This window comes from Catharus ustulatus, chromosome Z (assembly GCF_009819885.2).
Source record: "Catharus ustulatus isolate bCatUst1 chromosome Z, bCatUst1.pri.v2, whole genome shotgun sequence".
NCBI lineage: Eukaryota > Metazoa > Chordata > Aves > Passeriformes > Turdidae > Catharus > Catharus ustulatus.
Window position 1 is genome coordinate 8,343,790 of NC_046262.2, and position 18,653 is coordinate 8,362,442.

An 18,653-nucleotide genomic window follows, 5' to 3' on the forward strand; every position below is an offset into this window, starting at 1 on the left:
TGGATATGGATTGGTGGGACGTGGCTTCAGCATCTTCTCCTCCCATTTGAGCAAAGCAGGTGCCTCTTTTGCCTGTCCCGAGGACCTTTGTGTGGTGCTGTGTGTGACAGAGTGCCAAAGCAAGGGGTTTGAATGCTGTCAGACAGCAAAGCAGCTTTTCTACAGAAATAACTAAGTCCTGAAATACCTCGAGCAGCTGTGTTTATCCCAAGGCTCTCACTCAGAAATGCTCTGCTGTGGTGTGGGCCATTATTACAAACATCACTGGCAGTGCCCAGACCAGTGCCATGAAGGGCACTGCTCACCTGTTGGCATTAATACAAACCAGCACTGTCCCACCATGCAGCCAATGGACTCAGTAAAATATAACAACTGGGCTCATCTCAGTGCTCAAAACAGCAGTGGGGCTCTCTTCTTGGAAGCAGAGGGGTTTCCAAGTATCCCTGTCCCCCATCCTCCCCCCAGGACTGCTTTCATCTCAGCAGTGTCCTCAGCAGCTGAGGAAAGCTCTGTTCCACAGAGGCTGTACTGGGCTGGGATGAGGGAGGACATGGGGATTCCCCGGGGACTTCTTTGTGCGTTGTCATCACTCAGCAGTGCCCATGTTTGCTAGACAAAGGCAGTGAGATGCATGCGGGCTTACAACTTCCTCCGTGTTGTGCGCGGGCATTTCTGCAGTCCTGGAGGGAAGGTGTGTGTTTGTAATTGCTGCACCCGTGGCCATTAGCGGGGCTGATTCAGCGGGAGGAGAATTGATCTGCTCTAAGTGGGCAGAGAGGGAAGCTGGCAGTCTCCTTCCTCCAATGCTGAGTGCTGCTCCTCTGGCCTTCTGAGAGCACAGAGAGCAGGGGCTGTGCTTGGGGATGCCAAGAAGAGCCAGTACAGCAGCTTTCCTGGAGGCTGCCTCCAAGTGTGGTCAGGGATGTTCCTCTCCCTTTGCTCTGTCGCGGTGTTGGAAGCCCACTGCCACCTCTCCTGAGCCCACCTGCCAGACAAAAAGTGAGCACACTGGTGCCAGCCCTCCTGATCACCTGTGCTTGGCAGCTTTCTGGGGTGCCCAGAGCCATGGTGCACACAGAGGAGCTCCCCAGCCTCAAAGCAGGGGTATCCCACCAAATCCAGAGGCAAGGAGAGATCCAGCAGGCTGGTGACGGGAAGGCTTGACTGAATGGCAACATTTCCTGATGGAAGAGAGGGATACTGTTTCAGAGAAATCTCATGGGGTAGATGCTCAGCTGCAGGAGGGCTTGGTGGGCTCAGTGTAGCTTGGAAAACTCCTCTGCTGCAGCTGTGTCTTACGTGATGTGAACCTGGCGAGCCTAAACCCTGTTAATCACTTTTCCAAAGTGCCAGAACTCTGTTGAGAGTAATGCTGTAGCCCACAGTACAGCAGAAACATGTTCTGCCCAGTGCACTGAGTGGAATTTGTGCCTTCAGCCTTCGTCCTCTGCCAGGCCTGGAAAGTTCCTGCTGCTCCCAAACAAACAAGAGTTGAGCTGGGCAGGTTCTTTCCCTTGGTCTATGTGATTTTTCTCAAGATTCTGGTACTTTGCTTTAGCACTCAGGCAGGGAGCCCCTGGGATGCTTGGGACAGGTGCTAGGGGACTGTGGGAAGTGCTTGTCTTCCCTGCCCATGCTGGGGTGTGAATCAGGGTTGGCACAGAAGTGTGTCTAGGCACAGGAGAGCCTCAGTGAGGAGTTAACAGCACACCTGGGAGCCCTGACTCACTTCTCCCCACCAAGTTAGGGGCTGTCAACACTCAGCTGCCCTCCTGGACAAACCCATTTGGGTGCAGAAGGGGTGATTCCTGCTCCTGTGGCTGCCTCTGCCCAGGAGCCCTGCACGGGATGGGCATGGTGGGGCTGTTTTGGAGAGGTCTGGACATCTGCACCACTGTCACTGCCCTAGCAGTGTTGCATACCTGGCCCCTAGCTACAACTTGGGGGCATAGCTTAGAGGGTGGTCCAGTCCCATGGGGATAAGAAGGTCTAGGAAGAGAGAGGCAGAAGAGGCTTTGAGTCACTGTAGAGCAACAGATTCCCTCTCATTCCTATCCAAACACTGCATTAGTGTCCTTTCCCAGCTCATAGGAACTTTCACACATTTCATGGCACCTTGGGCTTGAAATATGACGATGGGCAGATGCATCCTCCTGTGGATCAGCCTTCAGTGAGGCATGAGCTCAGACACAGCACTCCAGCAGCCCTCCCTGTGTTGGACCCCTCCTCATCCTTGCTTTCCTCCCTGCTCACAGTTATGTCCTGCTTGGTCTCTTGCAGGAGAAGAAAGGCCAGGAGGTGAAGAAAGGTCCTGAGGTGGAAATAGCAAAACTGGAGAAGCTCCTTAGCTTGGTGAGAGGGCCAGGGAGCAAAGAAGAGAAGTGAGAGAGGGGAATGATGTCTCTGTGGGCAGCTTCTGGCCAAACAAGCTCGGCTTTGATCGGTGGCTGCTTGGCATGCAAGCCACGGGCCCTTGCTGCCCACTTTTTACACAGCAGGAACACTTTGCCTCTGTGCCCAGACAAATAAACAGAGGTGCTTGGGAGAGCTGTGCAGTCATGTCTGGGTTAGGCAAATCTCATCACGCATGGCTTCCCCAAGCCTTGACTGGGCTTGCACCAGATGAGAGCCCTATGGAGGGCAGGAGGGGGCCTAGGAAAACCTCAGGGCTGCAGCTTCATGGCAGCCAGTCCCACTGGTGAGTAGTGGCCAGAGAAACTGAGCTCTGAGCTGCAGCCCTCCTTGGGCATATGTGCAAGTCAAATGGAATGCCACACCTGGATTTTGGGGTGGCAGCCTAAGCCAGAAGGTGCCTGGAAACCTGGCCTTGTGCCCCAGGACTGTGGGAGAAAGATGTTTCATGACTCTAGTCAGCACGTGGCAGCAGCTGCCAGTTACCAGCTGTGTGAGGCTCACAGCTCCCCTCTCCCCAGGGGCCTCAGCATGGGGCTGGGGTGCCTCTGCCCAGCTAGTGCCTCTGGGGTTGGCAGAGCTTTCCACCACTCTGTGTGCAGCAGAGGATTAGCTGCTGTGTGGCTGTGGTGGCAGCAGGAGCAGCAGTGGCCTCACAGCATGCTGATGAGCAGTGGCTGTCACCACCAGGTCCTTGTGCACAGCTCCCAGGCCTGGGGACCAAAGCCACTAGACAGGTGTGGTGGCAGGTGTCCTCCATATGCTCAGCTGGCCTCAGCTCCCACCAGCATCCTTGTAAAGTAAGGCCACAGCTTGGAAATTCTCCCGTGCCTTTGGCACAGAGGTTGAGGAATGCTCCCTGCTGACTCCCACATGCCCCCAGGCCAGGCAGGCAGGCAGGAAACACGAAGTCAGGGTTCACTCAGCATTTAAAAGCCACGGACGGATGTGGACATCACCAAGCCTGAGCAAACCACCCACAGTCCTCCCGTGCCCCCAGCCCCGAGGCAGCTGCTCTGCAGCCCTGCACAACAGCAGGACGTGCCACTTCCCTCCGAATTTTCCAGGCACTGAGTAGAGCTCAGAGACAAAATGTGGGTCCTACAATCGTTTATTAGTATAATAAAAACAAGGCTGCAAAGGGATATATTTGCTACTCCTGACTTGGGGAGGAGCCGCAGGCTCTGCCAGGCTTGGCCAAGCCTGTGCAGGAGCCCTGACTGGCATCCCTCCCACCCCACCCTTCTGTCCCCTTATTGCAGTGGCTATGCCAGCAGTGACTGTGGCTATTGCTCGGCTCTAGGAAAGGCAAGGCAGAGCCCTCCAAAACCCACAGCACCCACTGGCAGGGCGAGGGATGCAGCTGCCAGGCTTGCAGTCAAGCCAGGTGACAGCATCCCTCCCCATAGATCCACTGTGATCCCCAGGGAACAGGCAGGGTCAAAGAACCTTCAAAGCTATTTGTCCAGGCACCCTCATCTTCCCAGGTCTCCCATCTCCCCAGGATAAAGCCACACCAGGCTGCTCTCAGCAGGATCGGGGATGCCTACAAGGGCACGTCTGCTGCTCACAGGCAGGGCAAATACCACTGACTGGCTGGGAGCAGGCAGGGGGAAGGGCAGGGACACGCACCCAGCGAGGAGGAGGAGGGTCACTTGCCTAGCAGCATTGGTGCTAGTGCTGGAGGGGACTGACAGGCTGGGGATGATCAGGCAGACCATGCAGACTCCCTTGTGCCTTGTTAAACCCGCTGCTTGGGCAGACATCTGCCAAATGCCCACCTGAGGCTGAGGGCACCCCCAAACACCTGGACTGGTAACTCTGCTCTGCCAGGGTGGGGCTGGGCTGCCCAGGTTCCCCTGGGCACACCCTGCCATGGAGCAGTCAAGCTGCTCAGAAGAAGCACTTGCGCCAGCCCTGCTGCCTCCCCTCTCCAGGCCCCCAACCAGCTTTGCTCAGGTCTGTGATGTTGTTGCTACAGTCCCAGGCCATGAGCACTAGAGAAGAGCCCACAAGCTCTTCCCAAACAAGGGGTACACTTGAAGGCAGACTCCTGCTGTGCTCACTGGCTGCTGGGACAGGCATGACTGTCCCTGTATATCCCCGTCAGTTTTCTCTCTATCCCCGTCATCACTGTGGGCACTCGCAGGAACTTCACACACCAAAACCGCAAAGCCAAAGGACTGTGCCCCCTGTCACAGCCCCTGCAAGCATTTGGGTGTCCCCTCAGCTTTCATCGTGCCTGGTCCAGCACTCGACTCGCAGCACAGGCATCCAGTCTGGCACAACTCCTTCGGATACCTCAGTCTCCAGGCAGATCAGGGCTGCAGCAGGTACTTCTCTTCATTCTTTGACTCATCCACATCAGAAGCCGGGGTCTTCTTGGGACATGAGGGGGTCCTGCAGGCTTTGCAGAGGATGAGGAAGAGGATGAGGATGAGCAATGCGATGACACAGTTAAAAGAAATTGCCACGATCGCTCCAGTGGAGAGAGCAGCCGCCATGGCCACTGTCCCGCAGGAATCGGTGGGGCCCACAGCCCGGTCTCACACTTGGGATGCTGGGGCAGCGATCGAGCGTGCAGCCTCCAGCTGCTGGCATTAGCAGGGGACAAAGGGGACGGCTGGCGGTGGGATGGCGATGGGGCCAGGCCGGCAGCAGCACAGTGTCACCCCGTCAGTTCGGCCGCTCGCAGCTGAGTCCCGGGCTGACCACACCACAGGGAAGGTTTCTCTCGGCTTCCCCTCCCCCGGCAGGGCAGTGAGGACACAGGGATCACTGTTCTCCCCCCAGCACCTGGAAGAGAGAAAGACACCGTGGGTGTCACGAAGGGACAGACAGTGCGAGCCCCTCGGGGTGGGCTGTGGGGACAGCGACCCCAAGGTCCCCGGGGCTCCGCTGGAGTTCGAAGGCTGCAGCAGTTCCCAGGTCAGATGCTGCTTGGGGGATGTTTCCAGCACTCCTTTCCAGCCCTGGTTCTGCCCCTCATCCTCTGCGTGGGCCAGCAAGCTGGAGGTGTTCCCAGTAGGAGACCCATCACCTCATCCCGGCCCAAGCGCTCCTCCCCGTGCACTCCTGGGTGACTCCGGACAGCCCTGGCCCGGCTCCGATCCCCTCGCCATCCTCCAACTCCTTTTCCTGCCGGCGGGACGCCGCCGCGAGGTCCCGCATCCAGAACGGGCCCGGGGTGGGGGCGGGTGGCAGGAGAGGGGACGGGGCAGCCCCCGTTGTGCTTTTTACCGGGGTCGGGCAGAGCCCCGGCTGCGGCATTCCCCGGGGCCTCTGACCCCCGCCCGCGGCATTCCCCGGGGCCTCTGACCCCCGCCCGCCGAAGAACGGGACAACCACAGAGTCCCCGAAAACCGGAGAGCAACAGGTCCCATCAACTCCGCCCTCCCGCCGCGGGGCCCCAGCGTTACCCACCTGCCTCCGCTTCTCCCCGGGTACCGCCGGGACCCCGGTACCGGCGGGAGGGCGGGCGGCGCTGCCGGGGCCGGGGCCCAGCTCGGAGCGGGCTGGCGGCGCGGGGTCCCGGCGCGGAGCGGCCCCGGCGCGGCCCCGCGGAGCGCTCGGAGCCGGCGCGGTCCCGCCGCGGCCGCCCGTGGGTGCCGCAGCCCCGCGCGCCGCCCGCGCCCTCCCGCCGGCATCGGGGGGCGGGCCCTGCTGGAGCCCCGCCCCCGCCCCATGATTGGTCATCCCCACCTCCCGCCGCCTGCCATTGGCCGAACGCCCTGCTCGGGACACGCCCCCTCGCCCGGCTCCCACGTGAGTGGCGGGGGGGACAACACCGGGCAGCGCGCGCTCTGCCGGCCCGGGCCGGGACCCGGCCCGGTGCTGCCCTGGTACTGCTCTGGTACTGCCTTGGTACTGCCCTGGTACTGCTCTGGTACTGCCCTGGTACTGCCCTGGTACTGCCCTGGTACTGCCCTGGTACTGCTTCGGTACTGCCTTGTTACTGCCCTGGTACTGCTCTGGTACTGCCTTGGTACTGCCCTGGTACTGCTTCGGTATTGCCTTGGTACTGCTTCGGTACTGGCTTGTTACTGCCCTGGTACTGGCCCGGTACTGCCACTGGTACTACCCTGGTACTCCTCCGGTATTGTAACAGTACTGTCCCCGGTAGCGCCCCAGCACTGTCACGGTACTGCCCTCGGTACTGCCCTGGTACCATCACAGTACTGCTCCGTACTGCCAGCAGTACTGTCACGGTACTGTCAGTGGTACTGCCCCAGTACTGTCACCGGTACTGTCATCAGTACCGCCCTGCTACTGCCACTGGTACTGCTCTGGTGCTGCTCCCGATCTTGCCCCAGTAAGATTACCCCCAGTACTGTCGCCAGTACGGCCCCCGGTGCTGCCCTCGCTACCGTCACCGTTACTACCCCCGGTATTGCCCCCAGTGCCGCCCTTGGTGGTGGCCACCGTTCTGCCCTTGGTGCTGCCCGTGCTGGTCCCGGTGCTGCCCTCCCGCCTGCCCTGCCCTGCCCGGGGCCACCGGCTGGCTCTCGCTGCTGGTGCCTGCCCTGCCCTGCACACACCTGTGTGCACACAAACTCACACACGAACACACGTGCACCTGGTCCCACTCACATCCGGACTTAAGGATGCTGAGGATGGACTTGCCAGGGCTGGGTCCTTCCCGGGTCACAGGAGCTGCACGCAGGCAGGGGTGGGCTTAAACCCCATAATAACCCAGGGAGAAGAGGGACAATCAGGACCTGGGAATATCAGCAAGATCAGCCTCACTGGCACAGCCAGCTTGCCCCTGTCCTGTCGGTGGGGATGCTGAGGTACAGGGCAGCCTGACCCTGGACATAGCTGCCAGCTTCCAAATGGGTACTGGAGCCAGAGAAGCGCTCGTGTGGGGCATCACCCCAAGGAGTGGGTTCTCCTGCTGAAGGACACAGATGTGGCACCCAGGAGATGGCTGGGAGACAGGAGGAGGGGCTGGAGGGGCCCTCAGGGTGCTGCTTCCTGGAGACTTGCAGGGATCAGCATCTGCAATTGCCACATCCAGGCCCCACATCTGCCTGGTGACACAGATGCACAGCAGTGACACCGGGGTCCGTGGCAGCCAGGCCACACGTGGGGTGTGTCCATGGGAGAAGAGGCAGCTGGATGAAGGATGGGTGAAGGGCACAGCTATAAGGGAGCTGGGACATCTCAGCTGACCTGAACCCATGGGTGTGATGGTTGGGTAAAGCTCTGTCCCGAAGGGAGAGACACCAAGTCAGCTGAGGATAACTTCCAGTGAAACAAAAATAACAAACACTTTGCAGCTTTGATGAAGCAGCTTTATATGTGCCACGGCCATGAGGGAGGGTTACACAGGCTGCCTGAGGGTCTGGCTCTCGGCTCTCTTCTAAGAGGGTGTTTTGAGTAAACACAGACACATTGCCAGTTGAAATGTCAGAAGCCATCTGATTAGACACTCGAGCATCTTCCTTGGCATTTATGGCTAATCTGCTAATTAGTCAAGAAAAGCAGTCTCCTCCTTAGATGTAAAGGAGCAGCAGCTGGGAACAGCTGAAGATAAAACAGATTAACTCTGTCCCATCCCCAGGACTCACATCTGCTGACACAGTAGACAGGTCCAAGCATTTCCAGGCAGCAGGGCAGGAAGCAGTAAGACCACCAGAAAGGGAGGAGCAGGCGTGCAAGCGTGGCACAGTCCAGGCTCTACGGGCGCTCGTTTGGATGCGAGGCAGGTGTCTGTGCACCACACAGGCCGGTGGAGCCTTGTCTGCTTGCACCTCTCCTGCTCCCCCTCACTTAGGTAAAATCTCTTCTTTCAACGCTTGTATTGTAACCCTCTAACTGACAGTGCAGAGTGATGGGTCCACCTGGAGCTCACTACACCAGCAGCAACAGGGGAAGAGCGAGCAGGACGGGGAACGCTCAGGACACCGTGTAAGCAGGAGCTGTTCAGGAGAGAGCTCAGCCTGTCACAGGAACAGCCCTTCTCTCCAGCCCAGGATTACTTACCAGACCTACTCCAGGAGAGAAACTACTGTACAAGATGATCCATACTTTGCCTCTCTCAGCAGAGTTCAGGATGAGTCCTTTTGAGGCTGCAGTTCCATCCAGTTTAAAATAGGAGAAAAAAAATTAGCAAAAAGCTTTGCAAAAAAAAAACCAACCCCTTGATCTATTGTGGATGTGAAAGGTTGGTATTTGGGTATTAATCTCCCCTTGGATCAGGGTCCATTTACAGTCATGAGAGGAACAAACGCAGAGCAGCAGGAGGGCTGGTAGAGCAGAGCTTCAGCCAGCAGCCGCAGCCCCACCACCAATGCTTACAGGGTGACCTCCAGTGGGATGAGGAAGACATGACAAATTTCCAAGTTACATGAAGTTATGCCTTTATTTTAAAGCCATCTTTGTGCATTATCAAGGAGCAGAAAGGGGAAAGAACAGGATCCTTTGAAGCTTCCCATTACCACCACCCCAGGACAGCTGCAGAGCCACAGAAGTTCAGGCTGGTTACAACACGAGTTGACTGCTGCCTGTCTGGGGAGAGAACCACGACTGCCAGCTCCAAAGGGAGCTACATGCACATGATGCCAGACAGAGCTGTATCCTGGCAGTCCTACAATCAACATCCCCTGACAGGCTCAGCAGAAGGACTCTTCAGGCACAGAAATGGCTGGCCCAGCCCTGTGCCCTGCTGTCTGCATGCTCAAGAGCCCGGGCAATGCTGGCAGCTGCCGGGGGATTCTGCATCAGTCCTGTCTCCCCTTTGTACCAGTCAGAGCAACCTGCACCTGGCACACAGGCAGGTGCCTGTCCCACTGCCCAGGCTGCATCCCCGGGCACCTCACACCTGGCTGGGCTGGCAGCCCATCGCTGGGACTCACTGACAGCACACCAACAGTTCTGGCTCAAGCGGAGGCAATTCCCATCTTCCACAAACCCCTAAGGAGTACAGCCTGGCAGCCTCTGGCAAAGGAACTTGTCAAAACACATTTTCAGACAGCTATGATCACACCCAGTGGTTAACAGTCTGCTCCTCCTGCCCTCCCCTCACACCTCTGTGAGCCCCCGTGTTCAGCAGCAGCTGTGCAGCCGCAGCCCTGGGCTGGTTTCTGCAGCTCCCCCGAACCACGCACGGAGCTGCTGCCTCAGGGCCCCCCTGCCATTCCCCTGGTGGAGCGAGGGTGCTTCCCTGTGCTGCCAGCTCCCCGGCCTCCACCCTGCTTCCTCTTCATCTGGCCCTGCGATTCTGCTTTCAGTGTCTCAGTCCAGAAGGCATCGAAAGATCCTGGGGCCTGGTACCCCGGCTCCTGAGGATCCAGAGCATCTTTGCTCAGTAGGACACATATGGCAGGAATGTTTCTCTTCACTGTCAAGGCATCGAGGCCGGCCTCAGGCACAATGGGTTCCCAGATTTCTTCGATCTGTTTGAAGAGCACTTTGGTGATCTGGTGCAGCTCCTTGAGCCTTCGTTTCATGATTTCCACACAGGTGATGGTCTTGCTGACAGCCTTGCCTGAGCCAGAGAAAAGAATCTGCCTCACTGAGTCCTGCTCCATCTTGCTCATGGCATAGCTCATCAGATTCCTAATTTTGCTCCCATCCTTCACCTTCATTTCAATAATGTCAGCAGGCAGGTCGGTGAAAGGAGGAGGACAAGGTTTCTCCACAATTTTGGTCTTCTTATAGTTCTCCATTCTACAGTGCTGAAAAGGAAAATGGACCCATGAACATCTAGCCCACTGTAATTGCTGCAAAAAGAAATTCTCACCACAGTTAGCTACAGCCTTCCCTCTGAAGGGCACTCTGAACTATTGGGGCTGGATATCCTGGAAAGGCATAACCAAAAGATTAGCCCACAGTGCTCATAAGGACATACCTACAGTACGAATGTTACCACAGGGCAGCCTAAGCCTTGGCAGGCAGGCTGTGAAAAAAACAGCATTAGCGCCACCTCAGCAGGGTGAGGTGACTGCTGTATCTCAAAAGAAAACAGAACAAACAAGTGACCTGGCATGACTGAGACCAGAACTCGGGGATGCTGCACCAGAACACGCACAGGACGAATTCAAGCACAGTTCACGTGCAGCACCTCGTGTTACAGAACCAGGCTCATGGGGACCTGGCCAGCCCAGATGAGGGTAAAACACTGCATGTCACACAGGAGATGGCAAGCCAAGGATTGCAGGAATAAAAAAACGTTTCCTCTAGGGAAAGACAGAAAGACAGGTCTCAGAGCTGCCATCTCTGCCAAGGCAGGTGCTATCCTGACCTAAGACTGCCTGACCCTGTGCAGGGCACTCCACGTCCCCACCGCACAGCCCAAGGCGCTGAAGGTCGCAGCATTCTGTTACCCGCAGGCTCCTGAGTCCCGCTGCGCCCAGATCCTGCACCCCGCACCTCATCCCCCTCAGGGATACATACGGCCGAGCTCCGACCCTGGGAGCACACGAGGCCCTCACCCACACACAGCCGCCGCCGCCATCCGTGCCTGGGGGCCCGGGAGGCCGGGCCGCGGCCCGGGGAGAGCAGGGGAGCTAGGTCGCCGGGGTGGGATGCGGGAATGCCAGGGTGGGAGTCAGGGATGCCCCGGCGGGGCGTGCGGAACTCCGGCTCACCTGCGGCCGCCTCAGCGCGCCCTTCGACACAAGATGGCGGCCGGCGCCGGGAGCGCGCAAGCGCGAGGCGGGCGGGTGGGGCCTGATGGGGGCTACGCCCATCAATCACCTGACTGTGCAGGCGATGGGCGGGGCGAACCGCGGGCCCCGCCCACCGGCCGTCCCCGGGGCCGTCCCCGCTCCCGCCGCCCATCCAGCTCCGCCGGCACCGGGCACACACACGGTGTCCCTGTGCGCGCCCACGAAACGGCGTGCGTGAGCTCCCACCCTTACCTGAGCTCCCCAGGCAGCTGGACGGAGCGAGGCTTTTCTGCAGCCCCAGTGTGGTCTGACAACCAGAGGTTGCTGATCAGGAAGAGTACCGGGACCGGCAAGCTCTTCTGGACCTCCTGCGGGGACCCTGCCCCGCTCCTGCAGGACTCCCCGGCCACGTTCAGCTGGGCAGTGTCTCACCAACCTGAAGGGTTTGAGACCCTCGCAAAAGCATGGCCTTGGAAACTCCGTGCTACGGCCAGACCAGGCAAGGCATGGCTTGTGCCCCTCTCTGTAAAGGGAAAGGGTCAGCATGGGCTTTGGCTTGTAGCAGCCTCAGAAAAGCAGAGGCAGGATAAAAGCAAAAGCTGCTGCCTTCTCTCAGCACAGAGATGGGCAAACAACAAGGCGGGAAACTTCCATGAGACCAGATTTCCTGGGGAGAGACAACTCACACCAACAGGAAGAGTGCGGGGCACAGCCCAAGGAAGACTGTGGGACTGGAAGGAATTTACCTGCCCTTGTCCCAGGGCTGAAAGGAACCACTGGCCATCCCCTGGAGGCCTCCAAGAGATCACTGCCTGGGGAAAAATTCCCAGTCTGTTCCAGGAGCAGTCCTCACACCCAGGGAGAGACAGACAACCCATTCAGCGTTCCAGGACTTTACTATGGTCCACCACAGGCAGCACAGAAAGGGGTTTTAAATATGTTAAAACCGAGATGCATTTCAGAGAAGTGGAAGATCGGCAAACAGTGGCAGTTTAAGGAGCAGCGTGGCATTGACTGGGGGCTGGCACTGCTCTGTGCAGAGCTGGGTGCCCCAGGATCCTGCCATGTCACTCCAGCATGCTCGCACCAAGCGGGAAGGAGCTGGGACCAGTGGGATGCAGGCTGTGCCACAGGAGCTCTGGGCATGCCGCACCCCCAGCTCTGCCATCACTCTGCCACAGGTTTCGCTTGCTTGGCTGCTTCCAGACGTGTCAGGATTTCATTCCACTGCACAAACTGCTTGGAGAGAAGCAGGGTCTGGGCATGACACTTAAGGAAAGTAACACTGAAACTGCGAGGAAGAAACCCAGGGGAGAGCATCCTGACAGCACCGTTACCATCCTGATTCCTCAGGAGAGGGGCCCAGGGCACCAGGCTGTTGAAAGCCTACATGGATTCGATCCACCCTGTGGCCGAGCCACTGCACAGCACAAACTCCCAAGGGAGTCCAGGAGGCATTTGTGAACCCCACATACCACTGCCATGCAAGGGCTTTCTACACAGCTTCCCTACTGTGGTTTTGGGATGTGCCTCGGCGCTGCGATCCTGTGCAGCCAGGACAGGGACACAGGTGTCACCACTTCAGAAAGGCTGTTAAACCCAGAGTTTAACAGGATCAGCCCAGGGGTAAGAGGTCAGTTCAGGTGCTCCAGGCCTGAAGTTCAAAGGATACCATTTTGTTGTAATCCTCAAGGAGTGTCTTGACACTGTCAGTGAGATCATGACGCTTCTCCTGCGAAGAGGGGAGTCACAGCACATGAGCAATAAATAAGGTGAAGGACATCTCTCCCTTCCCAGTCCATGACAAACAGCACAGCAGGAAACTCATCCAAGGCCAGCACTGAGATCAGTGCTCAGGCCCTGGCTGTGGGTGCTCACTGCAGCTGAACAGGTTTCCACAATCAAGAGAAAGGTCACAAACACTGGTCCCATGAAGCACCAAAGTCCCCAGGCTTGCATTGCTGCCTGCCTCTCCTCAGCATCCAGGCTCTGCTTGCCCCAGAACAGAAACTGACAGCAAAATGCTGAAGGAGACCATTAGAAACTGCCCATGCTATGCCAGCTGGAGGAGTGCTTATACAGGGAGAGAAAGGGTGAAGGGACAGAGTGACAGTGTCAACAACATTCCAGAGAATAGGACACTGGAGGAGTGCAATGATTCAGCTCAGTGTCTCAGTAAAAGGGGGAATTCAAGATCGTTAAACCCACTGTCACTTACTATGTATCACTAAAAGCTGTTTTTAGCAGGATTATGGTAGGCAAATTTCCAACTTGGACTCGACTGGCATAAATCTTGGCTCCTTTCCCCCCCTGGAGTACTTAAATTTCTTTAAGACAGTAGTATGCATATTCTGATTACAAAAACTGCCATAAATGAGCAATTCAAGCAATTACAAACACAGTACAGTCACTGGCAAAAGGTTCCTACACCCTTCTATTCAAGACTGATAGGAATATTCACGGTACCTGCTGCTGTATGTGGATCTGTGAGAGCCGCTGCAGTTTGGCTGCATGGTCAGGAACCGCTGGAAGCAGGAGAAATCAGCTTGGGTTGTTTTACAGCACATGGGAATAGTTCCCACAGTAAAGCCCATTACTCTTCCATGACTACAGCACGGCAGAAGTCCACTCACTGAGTGCAAGTATCCCACACCACACATAAAACTCATACACAATTTAAAAGATCTACTTAACTACCCTGCACATGCCACGAGCTCAGGGATGCCCACAGCGAGAGCTACTCAAGAACCACACAGGAGTAAACCACCTGGATAGCAGAAAAGGTATCTCCATCTGTGCCAGGAACAGAGATGTTCTGGATGTAAAAGATCTCAGAGGAAGGAATGACCTGCCAGGCTCCACTCTCTCTGTCACAGTGCTGTCCCTAGCCTGCTCCACAAGTTACTCTATCACCTCCTTGACCTTGTAAGGGAGGCTAGAGCAGCAGGAGGCAGGAGCAGACCAAGTGTGCACTCAGTTTACTCTCACACCACTAAGCTGTCCTCTTCTCTAGTCTCAGGCTCAAGAGAAAAGAAAGGAAGCAGGAAAGGCCACAGCTTAGCAGCTGGCATTTGCAGCTCCAGCTTGCAGAAGAACATGCATACCTTGGATACTGGTGCTGTCCAAGATGGGCTGGAGGTTCTTCACCTGCTCCAGAAGGGCTGCACGGGCAGGAATAGCCTGTTCCTCTGGTTGAGGGGGGACAAGAAGCAGCATCAGTAAACAAAAAACATTCCTTTCACTTTTCACAAATAGTGGTAATTTTTTCAGCTGATCTGTCTTTACAGAAAGGAGCTTGTTTATGATTTTATTTACACTTTTGTGCTGCTTGTCCCTGGGTCTTGATTCACACCAATTTTATGCAGCAGACTCTCCACCAAGTTCTAATGATAGGACCAGGAATAATGGGTACAAATTGAAAGAGGGGAAATTTAGGCTGGATATTAGGAAGAAGTTCTTCTTCAGTAAGACACTGGCACAGGTTGCCCAGGAGGCTGTGGATGCCCCATCCCAAGACCAGGTTGGATGGAGGTCTAAGCGACGTGGGATAGTTGGGGAGGTGCCCCTGTCTATGGCAGGGTGGGCTGGGACTGGATGGTCCTTAAGGGCCCTTCCACCCCCTTAACACTCAATGATTCTGTGGCATTCCACTCACAGATTATACCATCACAGGTTGATCAAATTCCTTGGATCAAAAGAGGACGAGGCTAGGGGGTGTCGAAATACACCCAAAAGTCTTCTATTTTTGTCACAGCCTGGAGAATACTGGAAGTTGGGTGAGAAAACCATTCTTGCTCCAGCTTTTCTTACCAGCCTTTGATTAATTCAGGCTAAAGTGAATGATCAATATGGCAGAGATCAGAGCTGATAAAACTGCAGCATGGCTGTGCATGAGGGAGCACTGAGGGTGAAAAACATCCTTGTACAAACCATCTCTCTGATACCTCCACAGGGCATGCCGTGCCACATCTTCACAAGTGAAGAAAAGAAATCCATCCCGATCCATCTTAGGTAAAGGACACTTTCTTTTTGCAGTGCTACAAAAGCCTCCCATTTCCCCTCATTTCATGCCATACCTGCCAAGATGAACTGCAGCTTCATAGCATCTGGAACAGCCATCCTGTCAATGTACTGGGGGTCAAGGTATTTTATTACATCTTCAACTGGAGGGATAAACAGGAGAGGGATAAAAAGCAGAGGAGATGTCAATCACAAGAGCAGCTTCCCCTCCCAGGGGGAAGGGTTGTATCAGATTACTTTGCAAACATACCTTTTTATTTTTTCCCCCATGTTAATTAATTTCTATGTGACTTTGGAGCTCTGTGACCAGAACTTACAAATGGCTCAAACCAAGAAACCACCGCATTGGAAATGACGGGAAGTCTTGCTTTTTGTCTGGATAGCAATTATCAAAGGTGAGTAAAATCTACTTCCTCCCACCCTCAGGACAAAATAGCCAACAGCTCCCCATCCTGGTCCTTTAAATCATCCACAAATACATGGTTGATGCTTTTACACTGAGCAGCCACTGCAGACTTGGACTACAGTGACCCTCCCTGCCCCTCCTGTGACAACAGACAGCAAAACCTGCCCAACAAGCAGAGCTGCAGGACAAAGTACCCCCCAGTTTGGAGGCAGCACCCCAGGTCTGCCCACTGAGTGTGAATTTTATTGCTGCCACCACACACAGAGGGCAGAGCTACTTCAGGATGCCCAAGAAGTCCAAGAGTGCAGGAATTAATTTCAGGAATTTACACTAAGAGCCTTCAGGGGCTGCATTTCAGGCAGAGCAAATCCTGGCACTGACATGGGCAGATGGAAATTGAGCAAATAATGGACTGCAGCCACCCTTTTCCCACCCCCGACTGCTGAGTAGGAGAACAGCGAACAAAAAAACCTATCTCACTTACTTATTTCTGTGCCAAATAAACTGAACTAAGAGCCCAAAATAAACAAGTGTGGGGAAGGTACTTTTTAGAGCAGCAAAACGTTTTAGAGCTCCCCCTCCCGCCCTCCGCCACCCCTCCTCTAGCGCAAGACCCGCTCACTTTTCTTAAACAGGATTTTGATCCTCTCCCTCTTGCCGGCAATATTGTTCAGCGTCACCTGCACCTTCACCAGCTCCTCCGCCACCTGCAGAGACACAGAGGGGATGGCGCTGTCAGGGCCCGCCGGGCCGCGGCACCCCAGGCCTCTCCGGGCTGCACCATACGGCCCCGGCCGCTCTCCGCAGCTCCCCGCCCGCACCTTCCGCGGCCCGCAGCCCTCGCCGCCGAGGCCGACGCGCTGCTCCAGCTCCTCCAGCCGCCACTCCAAACGCCGCAGCTCCGCAGCGCCCGCCGCCATCTTCGTGCCGGGCGGAAGCGGCCGCGCCTCACTTCCGGCGCGCCCCGGCGGTTGCCATGGCGGCACGTTGCTAAGGACCGCGGTTGCCATGGAGGCGGGAGGGGAGGCCGCGCCTGGCGGAGCGCGCCCCCTCTCAGAGAGTGCGGAGCGGTCGATGGCGATTTGCACTGCAGAGGGAGGCGTGCAGCCCCCCCCGCCGCCTGGGAGGGCAGTCGATGGCCGCTTCATTCCGGCGTGGTCCTCCAGGAAAGAGGCGCTCGGATGTATTAAAAGGAATTGACATAGCGATCCGTGTGAATGCAGGCCCTTTGAAATCCGGGAGGCTGCCGCCGGCTTTCCCCCGGGCCTCTATCTGCCCGCGTTCACCTTTCTATTATCGACTGCCGCAGGTGACACTCGCGAAGAAGAGAAGCACTAATGAAGGGTACAGCCAACCCCAGCCACGCTGCTGCCTTCAGCTGACACTCACAATTACACGGATTTCTGACAGGGATTAAATGAATTCATAGTACCAGATCTGCCCCAGAAAAAGTCCAGAGGGTTTCCCAACTGCAGAGCAATAGGTATCCTAGTGTGCATTGGGAAGACTGCGGCTAGCAGTCAGGGAGGTGATCCTGCCCCTCAACTCAACCCTGGTGAGGCCGCATCTGGAGTGCTGTGTCCCCTTCTGGGCTCCTCAGCACATGAAAAACAAGGAGCTACTGGAGATGGTCCAGTGAAAGCCACAAAGATGATTTGGGGTCTGGAGCATCTCTCTTCTGAGGAGAGACTGTGGGAGTTGGCCCTGTTCAGTCTGGAGAAAAGACTGAGAGGGATCTCATTAATGCATACAAATATCTCAAAGGCAGTATCCGAAAGGATGGTGCCAGGCTCTTTTCAGTGGTGCCCTGTTACAGGACGAGAAGCAATGGCCCTAATCAAAAACAGAAGAACTTCTTTATGTTGAGGATGGCAAAGCAGTGGAACAGCTGCCTAGGGAGATGGTAGAGTCTCCCTCTCTGGAGACATTCCAAGCCCACCTGGACATGTTCCTGTGTCACCTGCTCCAGGTGACCCTGCCTTGGCAGGGCTGTTGGACTAGGTGATCTTCAGGGGTCCCTTCCAGCCCTGATGATTCTGTGAATTTTCAAAGCACCTTCTGATGTCATTCTCTATCCCAAGGCTCAGCCTGCCACTGCCCCGTCATGAACAAATGAATTCAGCAATGCCAGGATGAACATGGGCCTGAGTATTGCACTGCCATAGCCCAGGCACCAGGGAACACCAAGTCAAGGTTCCAGGCCACTCTCTTAGGTAAAAACCACCTGCTAATAGCAGGTACTTTGCTAACATCGCTGGTAATGTGTGCTGGACGGCTTTGGGGAACACTCCCATTGCCCTTTGCTGAAAGCTAAACCCACTGTGCCCTGACAAATTGTTCTCCTTACAGGTATGTTCCTACTGGATATTGTACAGGCCTACCAGGATGCTGGAGGGAGCTGTGGGGTGGCCCAGTGCCCCAGCAGCCCTTATACCCCCACCAAATCACCTGCAGGAGCTGTGCAGGCACATAGGCAGTAGGAGAAGGCTGAGACTCCTTGTGTGCTGCCTTTTCTTCCCAGGGATCGATAACAGGGATCTTCAGAGGGGAAGAGCTGAGCTTTGTTCCACAAAGGCAAGAAATAGAAACGCCTTCATTAGCAGAAGCACCTGGGGGCTGCAGGGGGGGCCGGGGGCTGCAGGGGGGGCCAGGGGCTGCGCACACAGCGATGGTCTGTGCTTAGAGGGTACCAGCTCTACTGTGGCCTGGGCCCAGCATGATGGACAATGCCCCAAACACACAGATGCCTGCACTAGAGGGTCCAAGACCACCCAGTACCCTAAGAAGAGAAACTCAGGCAGTCCTGGGCTTCAAGCAGTGGGGGCTTTGGGACTATCCCCACCCACCCTTCAGAGTCCCATCCAGTTTGCAAGCCTTGGAACGGAGCTGCAGCTACAGCACTGATTGACCACAGCCAGCACACAGAGTCTGTTCCCTGCTCCTTGGGAATGAGAGAAGGCCTTTGACCACATCCCCATCTCTGGAGCCTGCAGGGGCACACTGATTCAACCACTTGCCCCCAGCTCAGTGCTGAAGCTGGATCCAGTGCCCTGTCAGCTGGGCAGGATTGTCCCTTCATCCTCCACCTTCCCTCTCCTGCTCAATTACTGTCCCTGCAGGACATGGGGAAGCAGGCATCAATCACAGCTGGTTACTCAGGTGACAGCAGCTGTGTCCCCAAGCTCCCCAGGGAGCATGGAAAC

At 56.3% G+C, this 18,653-nt stretch overlaps 4 protein-coding genes across 5 annotated transcripts in view; 1 reads left to right on the forward strand and 3 right to left on the reverse strand.

Moving 5' to 3' along the window:
- Positions 1 to 2,545, forward strand: part of DNAI1 (dynein axonemal intermediate chain 1) — a 136,253-nt gene extending 133,708 nt beyond the window's left edge. The window contains exon 20 of the mRNA XM_033085913.2: positions 2,281 to 2,545. Coding sequence (XP_032941804.1) covers positions 2,281 to 2,385 — 105 coding nt within the window. The 3' untranslated portion in view covers positions 2,386 to 2,545. The remainder of the gene's footprint in view (positions 1 to 2,280) is intronic.
- A 960-nt stretch (positions 2,546 to 3,505) lies between these two features.
- ENHO (energy homeostasis associated) lies at positions 3,506 to 5,921 on the reverse strand. The gene is made up of 2 exons (XM_033085914.1): positions 5,836 to 5,921; positions 3,506 to 5,208 (listed from the first exon to the last, which is right to left on the reverse strand). Exon 2 carries the CDS (start codon positions 4,914 to 4,916, stop codon positions 4,731 to 4,733), a length of 186 nt encoding a protein of 61 aa, XP_032941805.1. The 5' UTR covers positions 4,917 to 5,208; positions 5,836 to 5,921; the 3' UTR covers positions 3,506 to 4,730.
- Positions 5,922 to 8,757: 2,836 nt separating this feature from the next.
- RPP25L (ribonuclease P/MRP subunit p25 like) lies at positions 8,758 to 11,083 on the reverse strand. Of its 2 annotated transcripts, none has more exons than XM_033086406.2 (2): positions 11,004 to 11,083; positions 8,758 to 10,091 (listed from the first exon to the last, which is right to left on the reverse strand). In XM_033086406.2, exon 2 carries the CDS (start codon positions 10,080 to 10,082, stop codon positions 9,534 to 9,536), a length of 549 nt encoding a protein of 182 aa, XP_032942297.1. In that variant the 5' UTR covers positions 10,083 to 10,091; positions 11,004 to 11,083; the 3' UTR covers positions 8,758 to 9,533. The 2 variants fall into 2 exon arrangements, with proteins under 2 accessions (XP_032942297.1, XP_032942298.1); XM_033086407.2 differs by lacking the exon at positions 11,004 to 11,083 and adding an exon at positions 10,848 to 10,954.
- Positions 11,084 to 11,901: 818 nt separating this feature from the next.
- On the reverse strand, positions 11,902 to 16,613 carry DCTN3 (dynactin subunit 3). Its single transcript, XM_033086211.1, has 7 exons — positions 16,272 to 16,613; positions 16,073 to 16,157; positions 15,101 to 15,187; positions 14,129 to 14,212; positions 13,491 to 13,549; positions 12,697 to 12,756; positions 11,902 to 12,281 (listed from the first exon to the last, which is right to left on the reverse strand). Exons 1-7 carry the CDS (start codon positions 16,596 to 16,598, stop codon positions 12,192 to 12,194), a joined length of 792 nt encoding a protein of 263 aa, XP_032942102.1. The 5' UTR covers positions 16,599 to 16,613; the 3' UTR covers positions 11,902 to 12,191.
- Between the last annotated feature and the right edge of the window lie 2,040 nt (positions 16,614 to 18,653).